The 21025-nt window shown below is 38.3% G+C and overlaps 1 protein-coding gene across 1 annotated transcript in view; it reads right to left on the bottom strand.

Moving 5' to 3' along the window:
- The window catches only part of ltk (leukocyte receptor tyrosine kinase), a 62470-nt gene extending 48091 nt beyond the window's left edge, over positions 1 to 14379 (bottom strand). Inside the window, exon 1 of the mRNA XM_042388173.1 lies at positions 14118 to 14379. Coding sequence (XP_042244107.1) covers positions 14118 to 14169 — 52 coding nt within the window. The 5' untranslated portion in view covers positions 14170 to 14379. The remainder of the gene's footprint in view (positions 1 to 14117) is intronic.
- Positions 14380 to 21025: the final 6646 nt, after the last annotated feature.

Below are 21025 nucleotides of genomic sequence, written 5' to 3'. Positions count from 1 at the left end.
AGTGCTGCTGGTCATTGTTGCTAATGATATCAGACTGGTTAACCAGCAGCGATACAAACAAGATGACCAACAGCCACAAATGCAGCGGGACGTTATGACGTGACACGTTATGAGATGACAAGAAGATGACATCAGATAACATGAGTTAGATACAGCTTCTCTCTCTCTGTCTCTTTGGTCACTATTTTCTTCTCTAGCTAAATGTCTCTGTGGCTGTTGTATGAATTCATTTCCTTAACAAAAATGCAGCAAAGATCATATAATGTGCTGTAGGTAGTTTTCCTGGACACTGAAGCTGTTGAAGAGTTACAGTGAGCTGTCTGGACTCACATGGAAAGAGCCTGATTCAACTGGAATTTATCCAGTTTTTAATTGAGTGGTTGTTCAGTCACCAGTTGATGTTGTGTGATTTGTGAATGAGTGTGTAGGACGTCTGGCTGCTTGCTTTTGAGAATTTCCTCAGAGTTGTTCGTGTTTAAGCTGAGCCCTATATTGAGTAGTTAAGTTTTAGTAACTAGAATTAAGACTTTTTAAATACTAAAAGCAACTAGAATAACAACAGTGTTAACACTGTCAACTTTGTAGGCTATTTTTTGTATGACTATATATAGATAAGAGTGTGTAAGTCATGTATTTGATACATGTATTAATACTTTTTTGATGTGAACTTACACTTTTAGATCTGTGAATGTTTTTAGTATTCAGCACTGATCTGAACCTGTATCAGATTATAAACTTTGTGGTACTTTATATATGTCAGTATACTAAGAAAATACATAGGAAACACATGTGAATCATGTGATATGTTGTCTGTTTTTGATGAGAACATAAATCTTTTGCCGAGTCAGAACAATACTATAAATCTGAAGTTAACTTTGTTTAACTTTGTTGGTAAAATGACACATCTGAACGACTCCAGGGCTAAAATGAGCACTTCTTTGTTTAGAAACAACATGTAAATGCTAAATGTCTTTAAAGAAGAAGCCTTTTCACCACTCAGGGGTTTTTGGCATATAAAATTTTCCCCCACTCGATGAAATCCAAGGAGGGGGACATAGTATGATGTGGATTGTTGTTAGATTCCATGGTACATTCAGTTTGAATATGGGTTGCTATACTTCAACAGGTTAAGCTAAAAATTATGTTGGTGTATGGTGTTTTAAAATTTTGTTCCATGTGCCCCTTTATAACTTTGAGCACCTGCCCCTCTAAATGTCTCTGCACTGCATTTGAACATAAGAACATAACATAACTTGAACATAAGAAAGTAGAGATAAGTAGCCAACTAGTGTAAAATAACATGACGCCATGGGTTCATTTTCCTCCTGTCCTCTCCAATTTTTTGAGTCACCAGCCGCCACTGATCCAGACACACTTCTGAAGACCCATTCATGTGCAGTGAATCAGGCTTTTGGTATTTCCAGAAGAATTAAGTCCCATAACTCAATTTATGTTTTAATTGGTTACAGCTTGGCTTCAGTTAGCTGGTTTACGGTACCGGTATGCAGTTCTTCTCAGACGTTCCTTTTTCAACAAAAACACCCCGTGTGCTTTCTCCCTTTCTCTGACAAGCAGATATGGATATGAAGATTAAAGGCAGTGTAACATAGGCTAATAAGCATTTTAATTCAAGGTGACTTGCAGCAAGATAGCTGACATGGAGGCAGAACATGTGATTTTGATGAGTTGCATCGACTAAAAGCTTGGAGTGATGGTGAAGAGCTTTCATTCCATTAATGTGATGTGTTTTAGCAATGCATTCTTCATCATTTGTATGATGTGTATCATGAAACAGCACATGTCTGTAAATGTCAAGCTCTGGAGGATCAAAGCTTTTCTAGATTGATAGATAGAGAGATGGATGGATAGATGGATAGATAGATAGATACTTTATTGATCCCAAAGGAAATTTAGGCATCCACTAGCTTATCTAGCCACCAGAACTGCTACAGAGAGCTGTCACTAATATGTGCCAATAGAAGTAGTGCACATGCAAGGTGATTAATAGTGCAAGAATAATAATTACTGTAGAAATTGGAGATAAATATATAAACAAATACAAATACAGGTTAGGGCTCTCATAGCCAGTAACTGTCAGTCCAGCAGCCTAATGACTGAAAGCAGGTGAGTGTGGGTAGCAATGGAGAAGCAGCATCACATTAATTAATAGTCAATTAATCCATTGACTGGGAGGAGTTGAATGGCTGTATGTCCCAGGGGACAAAAGATTTCCTCAGTCTGTCTGTTGAGCAGGACTGAGACAGCAGTCTGCCACTGGAAAAGCCCCACTTCACCAGCCCTCAGTCCTTGGTGCTTTTGCCAAAAGTAATAAATATAAGAAGGACAGTCTGAGATGGCTGCAATGCACGTTGGCTGTGTCTAGATATCTCGCAAAGGATATGATGTCTTTTCACACTGTGGAAAAGGAGTCTTTCAAGGAGTTGCTCAAAACTTTTGATAAGATCTCTACAATAAAATCAGGGCTGATATAAATGAAGAGCTGGAGGCAGCAGACTGTTGTTGTTGTTGCGCTGACTACAGACATGTGGTCAACTACCAATGTGGTCCACTATGAGTGTTACAGCACACTATGTCACTGAAAGTTGGGAACTGCAAGTGAAATGTCTAGAAACGACACATGTTCCCGATGACCACACAGCTGTGGTGCTAGCTGAAGAACTGCAAGAGTGGGCTCAAGAATGGGGGATCATGGAGAAAAAGGTGTCTTGTGTCAACACAGATAATGGAGCCAACATTGCTAATGCCATCAGGAACCTTGATTAGCCAAGGCTTAATTGTTTTGGACATAACCTTGACGTGGCTGTGAAAAATGCCATTAAGAAAGAGAAAGCAAACACTGATCGAGCCTTTGGTGTATGCCGATCTGTCAATGGAGCATTTGCGCATAGTTGGCAGAGGCGACTCCGAGGACCTTGACCTTCTACTACATTCCCTGATAACGGTAAACCCATGCCAGGTCTATAGAGCTCAGAAATAATACTAATAAAGCACATTTGTTCCACCTAATTGGTCTTATTTAAACATAGGTTTTCAGCTTGCATCAACCGTCATCATAGCCTAAAAACTACACTGAAAAGCAAGCAACAAACCAGCAAATAATGTCTGTAGTTGGGCCAGCATTGTATTGAAGTACAAAACAGCTTTTTCATTGGGAAAAACATACATTTTTTCAGCTGGAAACAGGACAGTGGCATGAAGTGTCGCAGGGTGGTGCGTTGTTGCACACAGCTGCCAGTGTGGGGCGGCTGTTTTGACACACGCCATTCAGTGTCTTGGCCTTGACACAATTTGTTTATTTTTGGCATAGGGATAGCCTACTATTTCTTTAGATTTATTTTCATTTACATTTCATTTTTACATTATTCTTTGTTCTTTATTTAAGTAATAAGCTAAAGGGCATTTTTGGCCCAAGCAGCATTATCACTATTTTGGCATGGCAAATGGCATGATTATTTTGCACTTTATTTGTCATAGTTCTTTATTTAAGCAATAGCCCACATTACGATAGGCCGTAGCCTATATTATTATTATTATCATTATTATTATAATTGTGTGATTGTTGTAGACCAAATATTTATTGTGTTCGAATAAATTTGTCCTCTGACATCCACAGTCTTTAATGTGTTTTTTACTGAAACATCACAGCCTATAGGCTACTCTTCTCAATTAAGCAAGATAAATCACCTTGAGATCTTTGCTAAGTGATAAGCTGTAAAGACAGGCTGAACAGCTGTTCGATGGCGTCAGATGAAGGATGCCTCTGCTTGCAGCCTCCAAATGAACAAACAGGTGGGGATAACAAAACTATGCTATTAAATGATCAGGGTGCACAACTGCACATACAGTTTTTGGTCTAGTTCTCAAATATGATTTATGAATTGACTTTGCTTTTCAGCACCAATCGATTGGACAGCAACCTCTAAAGACGGCTTAGTTGTCATTTAGTCACTGCAGTCACTGTCTTGTTTTGCGAAAGACTCATCGGAAATCAGTGCAACAAGAACATGCATATGGCCCAACTCCAGCTGCCAGTTCCTATTCACACACACTTTACAGGTTAATTATTTACCGAGTTGGATTCCCAAGGAGGCAGGCCATTATGTTAGCAAAATAAAAGGACAAAAATCGGCCAAAAAAAACAACTGCAGATTGGACTCAGCCAATATATTTGTCCAATCACCCAAGCCTAGAATAGAATCATAAAAAAATATGGGGATTTGTCTTTTGCCGTAGTTAAATGCACAATCTATTATCCGAAAGGGTCACCTCACTAGCAAAAATCAGGAGTAGTATCTGGTATCACTCCCAAACGTAATTCTAAGTTAGTATTTTTTGGGCTGTTCAGATCAGTAATGTTTTTTGACATTACATACTTTAATGCATACATTGAAGTAAAACAAGGGCTTGTTGCAAGTACCAGGTTTAGTGAGTTTATCTGGATAACTTTGCTGAGTGAAACCTGGAACATAAACCAAAGTAAAAAAGACATATTCTGGGTTTGACAGCAAATTTGTACCAGATAACTAAGTCAGCCACTTTCTTGGAAACAGCCTTGGAACTGGGTGACTGTCCTTACTGGAATAACAACAACAATGGTTGTTTATTGTACCACTTAAAATGACTCATGTTCAAGTTTTCCCCGACAAGAAAACTGCTTGTAGCCGAGCATATAATGACAGTAGTGTGACGTTATGATAGCGTTAAAAAGTGAAGATCGGGGTGGATGGTTTCTATTTTTATTTTACCAAAATCTTTCCCTAATCTTAATCAAATAGTTTTAGTTGCCTAAACCAAACCAAACTTTAAAGCTGCACTAATCAATATTTTTATATCACCAACAGAAAAAATGAATATGTTTAATGTGAAAGGGGTCTCTCGTAATGATCCCACAGAGAATAACTTATAATTACAGTTCCACTCAGCTCTCTACGTTGCGTTTCAGCATGTTTCAGGTAGTGTTTTTTTCAGCACACAATTTTACTGCTTTGGTTCACTCTCATCGTTCTCATCAATCTAACTTCTCAACTCAATGTTTTCGGCTAAGAAGCTCTGACAAACAGACTACTGACTACAGTGTAAACATTCAGCTGCTAGAGAGCCAGATATTTCCTTCAGGAGATGGTGGAGACCAAAAATGAGGTTAAAAGGAGAGTGAATATTTGACTTAAATAAAGAAAAATGACTGCAATGAATGCTAATGGTTTCTGTGCCTGCTGGATTTTTAAATAGGCAACGGTTTGCTAACACACCCACCATATCAACTTTGTGAGTCGATAATATGTCAGTGTTGGTTTCCAGCTTGTTTTGCTTCCCCCAAGTTTCCCCAAGTTTCCATCAACTACCTGCTGGCTTTACTTTATCACCACGTTTCACTCCATCATCACATTCTGTCCTTTTTGTCTTATCTTCATATGGGCATTCCTTACTGAAATGATATCCTGTGCTCTATTACTTAAAGCAGTCATGATGTACAAATAAGCACCCTGCTTGAGAGCACTTCAGCAGCACTGCAGCCATTAATTCTGCCAACAGTGGCCTACTGTCATCTGTCTGGATAACATCCTGAGGAGGTGGAGGGGTGTTAGGGGGACTAAAGCAGCCCTTCTCATCTCTAACCACAAAGTCAAACTCCCACACAGTCTGAATGGGCTGGTGAGTTGACCTTCCTTCACTGAGATCAAACAGCAGTGTCTAGCAGTGGCACACACCTTACTCATAAACTATGTCTTTCAGTTCAGCACTGACGCATAAATTAGGCCAGAACATCAGTGTGACCAACCAGAGCCAGTGCTGTCTTCTGTATGACTCACTGATTTGCTTTAGCGGACATGAATGAATATCTGCTATCCAGTAATTTAGGACTGATTCTTTTTAACGGTGTGTTAAAGCAATGTTTCCTGTAACATGAAGAAAACTGAAAACATGAGGTCAAATATATTAAAATGCTGCCTGGTTACAAAATATGGTTTTCCTCTTTGAGCTTTCTGACCACCAGAAATGCAAAAAAGCCACCTTGTTTATGATTTCCTTAATAGACTGACAGAGACGAACAGCGGTCTGTGACTGCCCTGGTTGATGTTTTCATTCTCTACCAAATAGCCCAAATCTATTCTGTCATATTATCATTTTATTAACTCTCCACCTTTGAAACTTTTGCCAGGAGTCACAGCTGTGTGACGGCGGAAACTCGGTCAATGAATTGACCAGAATGCGAAAAGACTCCAAACATGAAAGTCTTGTAATGAATTTAACATGTAACCTTGAGTCCTTGACATCACACACTCTGTTATTCTGTTTTGTCCTTTTGCTTCCTCTGACAGCGGCCTGTTTTCATTCAACAATGTCAAGTCACTCCCAAGTTATTCCTCGCCACATGGAAGTTGGGGTCCGTGAAATGCAAAGCATTTCAAGTCTGTAAGCGAGCTTCATTCAACTCCATGTCACGTACAGAAAAAAGAAGAAAAACAGTGGAAGACAGTTGCACAGATGTTGGAAAATGCACAAAACAGAGTCATTAAAAAACAACAAGAACTTAAGTGTCAGCTTTCTGTAATATATATCTTATATGTCTTTAATCACAGATTACATACAGTATCTTAATAATAAACAACATTCCTTTTTTTCACACCATGAAATAATTAATAGTAGCAGTTATTTTCATTATTGATTAATCTGTTAATATTTTTTTTCAATTAGTACATGAAATGTTAAAAAATCTAATCACAACTTCTCAGAACCCAAAGCTAAATCCTCAATATTTTTTAGTCCAATCGAAAGTGCAAAACACAAATAAATGATTGATCAGTTATTAAAATAGTTTTTCTCTACTCTCAGCTCTACTTGCAAAACGTTTTCTTACAAACAGATCTACATATCATCTTTTAGCACCTCCTATATAAACTGGAAAGTATTTATCAATGTGAGCTAAACTGTGGCTGTCATTGTCAAGCTTCCTGCTGAAGGTTAAACATCAAATGAGGGGTAATAAAGCTGAAATATTATCATCATCACTAAAAGTCTTTTGGATGTAAATATGTTTCTCGCATAATGACTGCCTATCAAGCTTATAATTCTCCAGTATTACTCAACTTTATTCCCAGAGACACAGATTCTCTTAGCATTTGTTGTTGCATAAATCACAGGAAAAATGACCTGCCATCTGCTTGTTTCTCTGCTCACTGTGCTGCTCCAAGACAGTTTCACTTCACCTGATGAAACAAAGCTATAAACAACAGACAGATTAGCACGATCTGTGCCTCGACATATTCAAGATCAATTTCACTGAGAAATGTTCTTTAATTCACTATAGTCCTCCTGATAGTATCCCACTGAGAGTCATTATTTTACAGTTTTATCTAAGAAAAAAGTATTTTTTGGAATTCTATCTATTTATTGAGATAGTTTTGGTGTGATCTATTAAGGTCTGGAGCTTATTATCTGTGTGCGGTCAACCTCAGTTCAAGGAAGCCCAACAGTGCTGTATGTGCCAATGAATTAATTGTAGAAACTCAACAGCAATGCCTCTTTCCAGAGTAAAAAACACAGGATTTTTGCCTGTATTATTAGCCCTGGTGCTTAAAGAGCAGGCTGAAGTCTTTTTTTTTGTTTGTCTTTTTGTATTTGCATTAAACTAACCCTTTATGAAAAGAGGCACAATTAAGAAAAAACACTTGATTTGTGCTCTTACTTAAAAGAAACAGTCATAAAATATGCTAGACAAAACAGAGCAGATATGGTTTTGATTACTGCCACTTAAAGTCAAATATGCGAAAAGTGCAAAGTGTGCTGCCCTGGAACTATAAAACCTATTTACACAAAGCAGAATCAATGAAGCGATTATTCTGTTCCTGCTTTTCATGGCTTGAATTTCTATTCAGTATTGCCACTGGAAGAAACAGTGAAATACTGCAGAAGTCAAGTATCTCACTCCTGATGGGAATTTCTTGCCAACGGTCAGCTTGATGTCATGTTTTATCTCTAAATGTTGCAGGTTCTTACCTATTTTCATCCTTCTCTCTTTCTCTCTCTGTTGTTTTTGATAATAATAAAAAACTTTAAACAACACCTAACTAGCTTTGCTTCGACCTCTGGTCGCCCTTGAACGAGAGAGATGCACAGCTGCCTGCTCATGTGTCTGTTACCCAGCCCCTGAGGCAGCGCTTTGATCTGCTGTCTCTCTCTCTCTGCCGGCTGTGGAAACATCATTACACTCTAACTACACCTGAGCAACAGACATTAGACTCTCATCCAGCAACTTTACTACAAGGACACAGGAGGAAATGCTCTCTCTTGGCTCTTTGTGTGACAGACTGTTGCTGGTTTAGGAGGCGGATAAACACAAAGAGCTCAAAGACAAAAGTGAGACGCAATCACAAGAAAATGAGATCTGTTCCGAAAGCCTGTCAGAGAAATTCTGAGAGGAGGCAGACTGAGGATTCGCAGCAAGGAAATGATGAAGTTAAATGCAAAAGTGATCAAGTTTGCACCTCTGAGAAACAGCTGAATTGAGCGATCACATTACTCACCAGCAAGACATCTGACTCATGAGATGTTCTAGTGAATAAGCACTTAGTTCCAAACCATGTTTGAAACTTGGCCTAATCAATTTTCGCCTTAACCAAGCTCCTCTTTTAGAGTTGGGTCAAGGTAGGGTCAGCCTTTAAGGCTTCCTTTGATCTCTAAAGAAAAGATCACATTACCATTTATATCACTTCATTTCAGGGTGAATTCTGTATCTAAATTCAACCGACAGCATTAATCCAATTTAAATGAAATTAAACAAAACGTAAATGTTGGAGGTGTGTTTGTATTTATCGCAAAATATATCAAAGCATGAACTCTAAAAGGCCCACACCTGGTGAAATTTAATCACTCAAGTGATGAGCTGACTAACTGAGAAGCTTTGACACGGTTGTGCGATACACACTGCCTGCGCCTGTGTGCACTGCCTGCACTAATGAGATTCAAACTCCTCTGATTAAGTGCACATCAGCCCGTCTTTTTTAACATTCATAGAGACACGCGGGAAACTGAGAGGTACAAGATAAACACAGGTGATTAGTTTGAGAGGGATCATTAAAGCTGCATGCACACACACACAAACACACACGCACACACAGCACGTTAATGCTGTTTGAGAGTCATTGCTGTTCAATCAACAATCAGACTCTTCAGTTATTACCTGATATTTATTTCTGAAGCACATATTTTCATTGCAGTCATACCCTGCTGGTTTCAGAAGGAGTTAGTCATATTCACTGAAGTAACCTCAAATTAGGTTTGGTTAGGCTCTGTTTCAGTCAGCCGATATCTTCAATAACGCTAAAAGCTTAATTCAAATCCAAACTGGGACCTAAACTGGGATATATTATTCTTGTGGTTTCTGTTGTTATTTGAGGCAGGAAGCAGGGTAGCATACTGAAAAGGTACATATACACACTCACGCATGAATGTATGCACTCAGACACAGAATTACAGGGTGAGGTTGTACTTTTCTATCTTTCTGCATATTTTAAGTTCTTTCAAGATGACAAAACCATTCCTTCTGATCCTCAGGGTTTTTTTTAGAAATTAGCAGAGGCTTCCTAGTAATCAGCAGAAATGATGGCATGAGTCAGTGTGAAAAATGCTTTCGTGAAAGACTAACGGTGTAGTTGCATTTTGGCCGTGTTCCCCTCTGTGCCATTTTGAAAAGATGTAACTTGGCTTTTAGCAGAGTTGTTAGAGGAGGAGAGAAGGGAACAGTTAATGGTCTGAAACAGTGATGTTAATAGCACTACTGTATGCACTGTACAACTTTCCATTCTAGGCTGAGATGAACCACAAAAGGAGCCACATGTTAAATATTTTCATGATATAATAGTAGCAAAGTAATTGCAAAGCAAAGCAATTTCATACAGGTATGTGCCAGGATCCTAATGCACCGTAGAAAAGACAAATATGTTGTTGGCGTTGAATAATGGAATAATTTACAAGACAAACTTCATTTGGAAACATTTCCTTCATACCAGATGTTCAAACACTACATTCACATGTCTCTTGAGAAACATGAATAAATAATTAAGCGCTCTCTCCTTTATGACTCTCAGGTACTTCATTGTTGTGCTATATGCTTCATATGAATATACATGAAAAGAGATCATGTATTTCGCAAAACTTCCTGTTTAAATAAAGGTTAAATAAATTTGTACAAACTTGTTAATAAAATATTTTTTACATATGTTCTACAAAAACAGGTGGCGCCTTCTATATTCATGTTGATGTCTCCTGTGTTCTCCTTTTAACAACATCTCATTTCATATTTTTCTTATAGTCAAGCAGTGGACATGTTAGAGGTCAGAAGGTTGAACGTTATGAGGAAATCCATCTTCTTTTTAGAATACCTTAAAGGATAAGGTCGGAAATTTTCTATATTTTTCTTACTGTCAACATATCTCACATGCAGAGCTAAACCAACAATGAACTCATCCTACTTGCAAGTATTGTGTGTGTGTATCCAAAGCCTGATATATTTTATTCTTCTGTGCTGTAGACCTCCATTGTTGTTAACAAGACTGAGTCAAAGCCTCGTATATGGTTGGCAACACATGGCGACCAAGCCCCCAGGAAGTGCACCAGGCTTTTACTAAAGCCAATTTGACGCAGGGCTTTTCTCAATATCAAGTACTCCAAATTCAGACTTGCCAAGTTCGACTCGAGAGTACAAACTTCCGAGGACGGGAGGATGCAGTACGGTCATTCTGCAACTGGAAGAGCAGTGCACTTGCTGACAGCAGCAGCTCAGTTTCAACACAACTACCTGACATTTATTCTGTCTGTAATGTAGCTATAATAAAAATCCAAATCCAAACAAAATTTTATATAGACTGATCGGTTCATTTTAATACATTTATAGGTATTGAAATGTGGTGATATATGTATATATGGAGCCCCAGAGGCAGCACTGTTGTTCTGTCCAGTAAAAACATGAAGTTTCACTTTACATTCAGACAAACTAATGTGGCAGCTACAATTGTTATATTTCATCTGTGAGACCAACATTTGTCTTCCAAAAGGAATTATATCATATATCAAAATGCTACAGCATAAATCATCAAAGAGGTGCACAGATCGGTTGATCGGATCATGTTCTCCCCGGGATGACGATGGATGTTGACCAGTTGATCATGTCAGGAGTTGGGCTGCTAGCAACTGAGACATCACCCAGACAGCAGCTCCAAAACATGTCCAAAAATGTCAGAGCAAATTTCCAAATAGACATTATTTGGATAAACTGACCATATATTGGGAATCTAAATTGTTATTTTCTCACCTGAAAAAATCTTAAAACTTAATAAAGGGACATAATAACAGTCCTACAGCAACAATTACAACAGCTTTTTCTCTGGCTCAAAATCTCCGCCATCACTGCCAGTTGGTGCGAAATGCATTCTGGGATACTTGGCTGTCTCAGGCTTTGGCTGCCTTTGGCCAACCAATGGTGCATCTTCATCATTTGGTCAGTCAGTCAGGGACAGACATTTGCCTTTATAGGGTTGTCCCCACTGTTACAGTCCAGCCAAAAACTATTAAAAACATGTCAGTGAGCCACACCACTGCACTGGCTGACAGGTTTCTTGTATTAAGAAGTGTTTGTGAACAGTAGTTTGTTTAGAAATGTCTCCAGAGAGTAATAACAGAGATCATGTTTTCAGTCTCCGGGGAGCAGTTCTTTGTGAGCCAGTAGTCACTGGAGTTTCACTAGCATGCTGTGCTACATATTATAACCTCGTGACTTTGTACTATATTATAGAAAGAACTTCAGTACAAATAACAGAGGAATATGATATATCAGACTTTGGATACACACATGATACATGTAAGTAGGTACAGTTCATTGTTGGCTTGGTTCTGCACATGACAATGAGAAAAATATAGAAAATCACCAGCAAATCCTTTAAAGGGGTTATATGTTAGAATAGCCACAGCCTGTCCTGTCTCGTAATACCACTTTGTACCTCAAGAGGCGATAGTGAGTCACTGCAGCGTCCTGTCTGCCCTCAGTCTAACATGAAGGGATGAAGAAATCTACTGTTTACAGTGAATCTGTGATATGGCGTCATCAAGATATCAAAAGGCTAGAGAGACATTAGTGTCAGCGGTAAATCACCAAAGAGCTGCACAGGTCAGTTCATCAGATCATGTTCTCCCCCGGTATGACGACAGATGCTGACCAGCCGATCAACTCAGGAGCCGGGCTGCTTGCAATCGAGATGACCGGCTGGTCTCACCCAGCGAATTTCCAGGCGTTATTTGGATAAACTGACCACATATTAAGAATCTAAATGGTTACTTTCTCACCTGAAAAATATTAAAACTTAATAAAGTGACATAATAATGGTCTTGGATCGAAAATTACAACATGCTCAAAATCTCAGTCATTGCTGCCAGTTGGTTAGAATACACCCTCGGGGCAGCGCTTCTTCTTCATCCTCTCATGTTAGACTGACGGCAGACTGGACGCTACAGCAACTCACTGTCGCCTCTTGTGGTACAAAGTGGTATTATGAGACAGGACAGGCTGAGGCTCTTCTTACATGTAGCCCCTTTAAGGTATTCCAAAAACAAGGTGGATTTCCTCACAACATTCGACTTTCTGACTTCTAACATGTCCACTACTTGAGAAGCAGCAGAATAATGAGGGCAGTCACATGATAAAAGGAGCAGCAACTCTGTCTTGCAAACTCGCTCATGGCAAAGGACCACTCACACATTATCTCAGCTCTCACTGGCATCCAGCCAAGTAGCCTAGTCTGCATGCTGCTACGAGAGAACTCTCTCTCACCCGCTTGGTAAACTGGGCTGCATGCTGGGTACGACTCAGGGTAGAAGATGGAGGAGGATCTGACATAATGCTGTGAGTTTTGGCAGGGCTCACCCCGGGCTCTCTCCTGTCACTGGATTGACTGCAGTGAGCAAATACAGAGGCACTTACACTAGTCTAGCCAGCGTGGCTACTAAAGCTGAGGGGAGGCTTCCTGTGTCTCTCAATTTGTAAAATAAGGTGTTGCTGAAGAGAAGTGGATAAGGAGTAATGGATACCATAAGGCTCATCCTGATTGGCTTAGCACATATAGTGTAATAACAGCGCAAACTCTATGTGCAGAGCTGCTGACAATTTCTCAGAAAACAAGCATGAAGAATCAGTTGGTGATCAAATCTCGCACTTACATGTAGAAGGTTAACTAAAGTGCTCCATGGGAACATTTAAAGCCAGATGAAGTCACAGTGATAGAAGTGAGCTCATCATAATTTCTGTGCCCACATGACATGCCTCTGCTGGACGCAAACACTCACTCCATTCATATGACATTAAGCCTGATTAAATCTGGTGAGCAAGGAGCACGAATAAACATTATTTCTCTCCAGTATACAATGTCATTTGGATTAGATACAAAAAGAAAAGGTGAACAGAAACTGACACTGTGAACTATTCTGATCACTGTGTACATTTGTTTTTAGTCTTTTTAGTTATGCTACTACAAAACACACAAAAGTTAACAAAAGTACATTCATTAGCACCATATTCTGATTTTTTAAAGAGGAATATCTCATCATTTTCTCTGTATTTTAATCTAATTAAAACTAAAGGTCCAATATTCTGCAAATGAGCTGTTCTGAGATTAGTTGCAGAGCCCATTTCTTGCCAAGTCTTGTGGTCGTGCTGCAGTGTAAATGAATGTAAATCAAACTGTGCTTCAAGAGAATATGACACCTCGCCTCATGCCGTTTCTCACGATGGATGTGAAAACACCTTTGGATGTACTGTACGTGTGCATGGCAATTAGAGAGTTGCTACACATTCACAGGCTCTGAAATCAAAACCTGCAACAGGCTCAGACTAAATTCTGGACCAAACAGTCAACTGGTGATTCTTTTAAACACGATGAAAATACAGAGCCCTGCAGAACAGCAGCAGCAGCAGCCAATTAATTTGACACATTGTTAGCAAATTGATTAATTCAGCAATTTAAAGAGAAAAAAAGTGATGAGGGGTTGAGAAAGGAAAAGTTGCAGAGATTTAAATATTTCATCTTACTTTAAAAAAAATTACTTACTTATCAAAATGACGATGGAGAGAAAAGTGGTGTGGTTTTTTATATAATCCATGGCTCCCTTTTTCAGCAGAAGTCCGTGCAGGTTTTTTGTTGTTGTTGTTGTTGTTGTTGTTTTTCTTTGCACCTTTACGTCCTCATTTATACGTTCAACAGACCGTCACAAACAGGCTCGTGAAACACGGTTAACGGACACTCGCTCGCCCCTCCGGACACTGTAGTTGTTTCTCCAAGTTGCGCACTGCTACTCATTCCGGTGACGCTGCTGATGCTGCTGCTGCTGCTGCTGCAGCTCTTAGTGACGACAGACACACACATTCTCTCTCTCTCTCTCTCTCTCTCTCTCTCTCTCTCTCTCTCTCTCTCTCTCTCTCTCTCTCTCTCTCTCTCTCTCTCTCTCTCTGTGTGTGTGTGTGTGTCTCACTCTCTCTCTCTCTCTCTCTCTCTCACTTCAATCCAAAGGGGCTTTATTGGCATGAAGGTTTCCAGAACAATGTTGCCAAAGCATCAAAATGCAATTTGTCCAAATATTTGGACAGTTCACAAGAACAATAATATGAACATTATATGAATAGTATATCCTATGCATGTATGTGTGTGTGTGTGTGTGTGTGTGTGTGTGTGTGTGTGTGTGTGTGTGTGTGTGTGTGTGTGTGTGTGTGTGTGTGTGTGTGCTGATGAAGGGTGTTGGTGGTGACACCAGCTTGTCGCACAAAATAAAGCCAAAATCACAAAAGCAGAGAGAGGAGACCAAAGAATGTTATTTTCACAGTGGTGGAAGACGTAAAAGTTGCAGTAACACTGTGTAAAAATACACTGTTACAAGTCCTGCATTAAACATTTTACTTGAGTAAAAGTACAGAAGTGTTAGTAAAATGTACTTTAAGTATCAAAAGAAACCTTGAATTTCACTGGACAGATTGTATGAACATGTGACAAATAAAACCACTGAACTGTGAATTGTTTAAAAAGCTCAATGGGGGTATCATCATTATCAACATTTTTATGTTTCAGTTGGTCAAGGTGAAGGAAATTCTTAGAGTTTAAGCAATTACAGTATGATACACATTGTTACTAACAAAAACAAAGATTATTGTTATTTTCTTAATTTAAAAACAATACTTAAAAACTTGTAATTTTCTATTACTTGACCATTGAACAGTTTGGGGTAATACGGATGTTTGCTATGATATCATGTTTTATGTATGATAATTTTGTAAGATGTATTGGTGTTATGTATGGAAGTTTTGTGATGCTTCACCTGATGAAGGTCGGACAGACCAAAAAGTTGTGAAATAAATAAATATTCCAGCAGTAAGAGAGACAGCATGCAGGAGCTCTTCTCATTGTTTCTTAACAGAAAATAACGGACAACAATTTTTTACGTTTGTTATTGCTTCTCTGATGTGAGGATTTGCTGCTTTTCTCAGTTTTACATCCCTGTAAACTGAATGTCTTTGGGGTTTGGACTGTTGGGCTGTTCACTTTTTAAAATATGTAATACATCAAAAGATTTATTAATTGTTAAATAAATAGTAATTTCTTGGAGCTGTACAGTCATTTCCTTACACTGTAGTTTGTTGTGTAATAATGCATCAGATGTTATAAACTGATCATTTTGTCCTAATCTGCAAAGTAACAACAGATGTGGAGCAAAAGTAGTCAAGACAGTAAAAAGTACAATATTTCCCTCTGAAAAGTATAAAGAAGTATAAAATGAAAATACCTGAAAATTGCATTAAATGTTCTTTACTTAGAAGTAAAAAAGTTTAGTTTAGTTACTTTCTGTACTCCAAACATTCAACCATGTTTTTTTCACCTTTTAGGTGCTGCCATGTGTTTCTAATTACAGTTACTGTTTAAACTCACATATACACACACATGACCTCTGTTTTGAAGAGGTTTTCCAACTTTGAAGAACAAAGATCAAAATACTACAGTCCTGGACTAATGACAACTGGTGTTTTACATTAATACAGAAGTGAAGATGTGGCACGAATAACCACTGGTGAACATGCAAAACTGTGTGGATTATGTGGTTCACAAACATAATATTTAAGCTCAGTTTGCATAATTCAGGTGTATTTCAGAGTCTTGTATAGTCTATAATATAATCACAACTTACACCTTTTTGTAACGTAAATTTTAATGTTTATGTAATAATGTCTAAATATACTGCAGTGTTTGTATGTTATAAGACAGCATGAAGAAATGTTTTTTTAATGAGTAAATGTATGGATGCACATCAAGCAGAATTTGAAATGTTGCCACATCGACTTTTTCTGACTTTTTATGTTTTTACAGAGATCAAATAATACATTCAGTACTGAAGCTTGACGTGATGTATTTTCTGAAAAAATGGAAACCCACAGCCAATGTTAGGACACACAAAAAGAATATAAATTTTGCTCTTACTGTGTATAGTATAAAGGTGGAATGACAATAGTTGAGGAAGAAAATGGACAAATATGCAAAAGCCAAATGATAATTGTTTCCGACTCACTAAACATCCTATTTTAATACATATTTCTTTCTGCACTATAGTGCCCCTCTGTTTTTCTTTTTCTTTTTCTCTTAATGCAACAACTGCTTTATGTGGAAGTCCTTCTGTCTTCTTCAAACGGATGCTGGCACTTCAGTCATACTTGGCTTTGTTCATCAGCCCTCTGGAGACAACCTTTATGTTCATCCGTGAACCTGTCAATCAAAGACATTTTGAGGAAAATGGATTTCCCTTCAGAGCACATCACACTGCAGATTTGCAGAGTGACTGGGTGGCTCAGGAGTGGGAGGAAAATCGCTTCAGGATCGAGGAACATAGAAGATGTGGAGGAGAATAATAGCGTCTTCTTTTAAGGATGAAAAATGCTGCTGTTGTCACTGCAGTTAGAAAGGCACCAGGACATATTCCTGATTTTGAAGGGTCATCCTTTCAGAGGCTTCAAGAGCTCACAGGAGATGTATCTTTGAATGGAAAACACTGTAGGAAGAGACCACGGGTTCTAAAGAGTTCTTCAAATACTCCTCTTTACTCACCTACAGTGCATGAACGTGCCGCTGAATAACAAATAAGAATTTGTCACCAATGCAGCATCCACATGGAATGATAAGCACAAGAAATGTGCAGAAGGAAGAGTACCCATAAGGACGCCATGTGCTCTGTTCATTAAAATGCTTTTAAGACATTCTATGTAAAGATAATATAAAGAAGTCAGATGGCATCCTGCTGACTCAGTCAAGTAATGTTTGTACCAAGACACACAGTTTGAAAGTGACAAGTCTTTGTTGTTTGTGTTTCACACTCTCAGCTTGCCTTTCCTCCTTCTCTGTAAATTGTCCAATACAGCAAAATATGATTTGAAATGATTTTTTAATAATTTAGTACTTTGCCCAGAATCAGTGGCACCAGACTGTGCAGCAGCAGCCACAGATGTTGCTTCTCATCAGTCTTTGATAAAGAAAAAGGCAGATACCTCTGATGTCCAAGTTGTCCTTCTAGCTATCCTCACCTGGATTCAGACTCTGCTACAGGATCATTTGGATAGTTTGAATGTGAGAAACACTTCTAATGAACATCATGTTAAAATGCACCTTATCAGATACCCGCCATTGCGGTTTCTTGATATACCTCAGTATGTCAGCTGGAGATACTTATGTCAAGAAGTCAATCATTTATAGTTACGCAGTTAGCTTTGCTGTTTGAGGAAGCTCTCAAATAATCTGAGCAGCAACAAGGATTCCGTTGGGAAAACAAATCTCTGCTCAATAAACACACACATGAATATTCAATTTTATTTGAAACAACAGTGCCAAAAATATAAGGAGGGAGCTGCAGCAGCCAAAGGCAATGCATGAGTGTAACAGCACAGTGTGTCCCAAATCCATACAACATATTAATTATAAGCAGGTTTTCATTCGTAGTGTGGTCACATCGGGAAAGTGACAAAATTAAAGATTTGTTTTAAGACATAAAAAATACTTGACTAATGATTTATGTCTAAGTTTTTTTCCACAAAGAAGATTAATTATCTCGTCGAAAATTCTTAAAATTATATCTCCTCCTTTTCCCTCATTGAAAACTGCAGAATAGGAAAATATTGTTAATATCAAAAGTTTAAATCCTCTCCTTCTCTGAAAAGTCACAAATCATTCTCACAACACAGATGGGGGGGGGGGGGGTCCTTAAATATATGTAAACCAGACAGAATGCATATTAATATGGCATTTTGTATAAATGTATGCTTTTTTGTAATAATGCTTTCAATTGACTCTATTCCCCCACAGTGCAATGCACAAAGGAAATGAAGGAGCTGCTCACAGCTGAAAAACATCAGCAAATTGTAAATAGTGGTGTGACAGCTCCAGACTAGTCTTGGAAAATAGACAAACAAACAAAAAAAAAACCAGCAATAAATCTTACAAAGAACAAAGTTCTAACTACTAAAACAGTATACTGCTGTATGTACAGTCAGTATGTAGTACATGCTGTATAGAATTAATATGTAGTACAGATTTGGGATGTGCCAGTAGTGAGAACAGGTTACAATGGCCAAACCGTACAGACGCATGAATATGATTGTATGTTTCTAGTCAGCTGTGAATGAGATGATGATTGGGTAGCATGAATGTAACAGCTGATGCCAATGAGCAACAGAGCACTGAAGACAATGACGTCAGTGCTCTGCCTGAACCAACACTATGACACATGTAATATGCACAGAGAACAAAAATTACTACAAAGTCACAAATCAGAAGTTGTTTGGCATTTTACTGATAAACGCCAGCTTCCTGCTGCTTTGAATAAATTGGTCTGAGATGTTTCCAACAAGAAATATCCTTTTTCTAATCCTCTTAACATACGCAGCACTGCAAAGGATTGATTTCTTTTCACCCTCGAAGGCCGATGTGAGAGGGTTGAACCGAGAGGTGTCAGCTGCTGCAAAGACAAAGGAAGAAATTGGCCACTTTCTAACTATGTATTTACATTTTGTTTAACAATGTGTCCTTTTCAACAGTTTGAATGTCATCTCCCTGCACAATATTATGTCAATAAGATACAATCTTTAAACAACATTAAACATACTTTAATGAATATCTATCAATCAACTTGACACTTTTACGAGGGAACAAAATAGTCTTCAGGCTTAGATATAAATGAAACTATTAACTGCAATTTGGACTCTCTGCAGACTGTCACTGTTTTATTTGTTTGCTTGTGTGTATTTAACACACGGTTTGTATGCAAGACTTCCTGGAAATCAGTATTGATATTGAGGGGATTTAAATCTTGGTGAAACACAGTGAACTGAATTTAATTTAACTTAATAATAAAAAACGTCAAAATGTGTCTTTAGTGACAAAACATTCTTTCATTCATAAATGTGAATTTAAGTCCGAAAGTGCTTACCCACATAATAATGACAGTAATAAAAACTTAAACTATATTAATCCTATATCTTTTAATGCATTTTTTACTTTATAAACACAAACATAATATTTAAAAAAGTACTTAAACCACAATAATGTCCCCTACCCAAATAACATAATGCTGCAAAACAAAAGCAACAACAAACAAACAAAAACCCACCAGGGCCTGATCACTGTCTCTCCAAAAATGAATAGAAAGGAATCCAGATTTCCTGGAATATTGTCCAATTTATATTTCAGGTTGTAATGATAGATCATGTATAATAAGATATATTTTTCTTAAATTTAATTTATGGCTGAGGGCAAGAAATTCTCCACTATCTAATGTCTCATCAGATTCAGACAAAAAAAAAAAAAACAAACGCAGTTGAACCTTCAACAAACAAACCACATCACTAGCTGACCACCAAATCCTCTGAGTTCCTCCTTAACTCTAATCATCTTGGCACTAAGCAAACTGCCAAACATGAAGATGTAGTGGGAGATTATTCCTTCTCAGTTGTCATGTCGTCACCACATTTGAAATATATACATCAAGTCTTCCAATGTTGGCAGCAGGTCTGACAAGAAAATTCAGCAAGTGTCTCCATAGGCTCAACTTCTGAGTATCCTCTTTCCACCACATTCTGCCATCTCTAAAGCTGCAGAGCTGACCTCTTGCGTTTTAGTTATTGTCCTGTCAAAGGCGACCCAATTGCAAAATGTCCCTCATGTACTCTGTGGGATCCTTTTGCCATCATTATTCTGTCAGAAAAAAAGAGTAGAGAGTAAAAGTGTTTCCACAGGGGGATTTGGCCACAGTGGTTTCTACAGACCTCAATCACTGTAAACCACTGATTGTGTCAGTTTCATGTAGCACTCCACCAAAGTCTCCAATGAATCACCTCAAATTGCTCCTCGCTACATCTGCTGTTGTAAAGGAGAATTCCCTGTGTTCAAATTATACGGCTGCTATTCAGCATCCAGTGTCTCCACATCCTTTTTTTCTTAAGATTTACATCCAAAATAAACACCGCTTGACTCATGCTGCTACAGCTACACAGTATGGTTTTCTTTCCGGAGTGGATTCTAACGAGGCTGAGAGCTTTCTATACGCAGCCTCCAACCTGTGCTCAGGATAATCTACTGTAATACAAGAAAATGGCTTCACAATTTTTTTCCAGTAAGGTGGTTTCTGCAGCAGTCCAGTGGAGTATTCCATCAACGCTGCTGATGAAATCTGCGCTTAATTGAAAAAGCCCGGTTTGCATTAACGTCGACTTTCACTTTAGGGCTCAAGCTGTTCCATCAACACAATTTAACCGTGTCTTGTCGATGTTAACTGAAACCAGGCTTGAACAATTTTGCATTGTACGCACGCACAGAGTACATAAGCAGCCCAGAGCAGGCGATTGTTGAAAAGAAGATACTGGCTATATTATCAGTAAGCTTGATAATATCAGATGTATGTTTAAAATTGTGGTGTCAGCTAACTTAGAAGAACT

Source organism: Thunnus maccoyii, chromosome 16 (assembly GCF_910596095.1).
Source record: "Thunnus maccoyii chromosome 16, fThuMac1.1, whole genome shotgun sequence".
Classification (NCBI taxonomy): Eukaryota; Metazoa; Chordata; class Actinopteri; order Scombriformes; family Scombridae; genus Thunnus; species Thunnus maccoyii.
The sequence above is the reverse complement of the archived record's forward strand: the minus strand, read 5'-3'. Positions and strand labels throughout refer to the sequence as shown.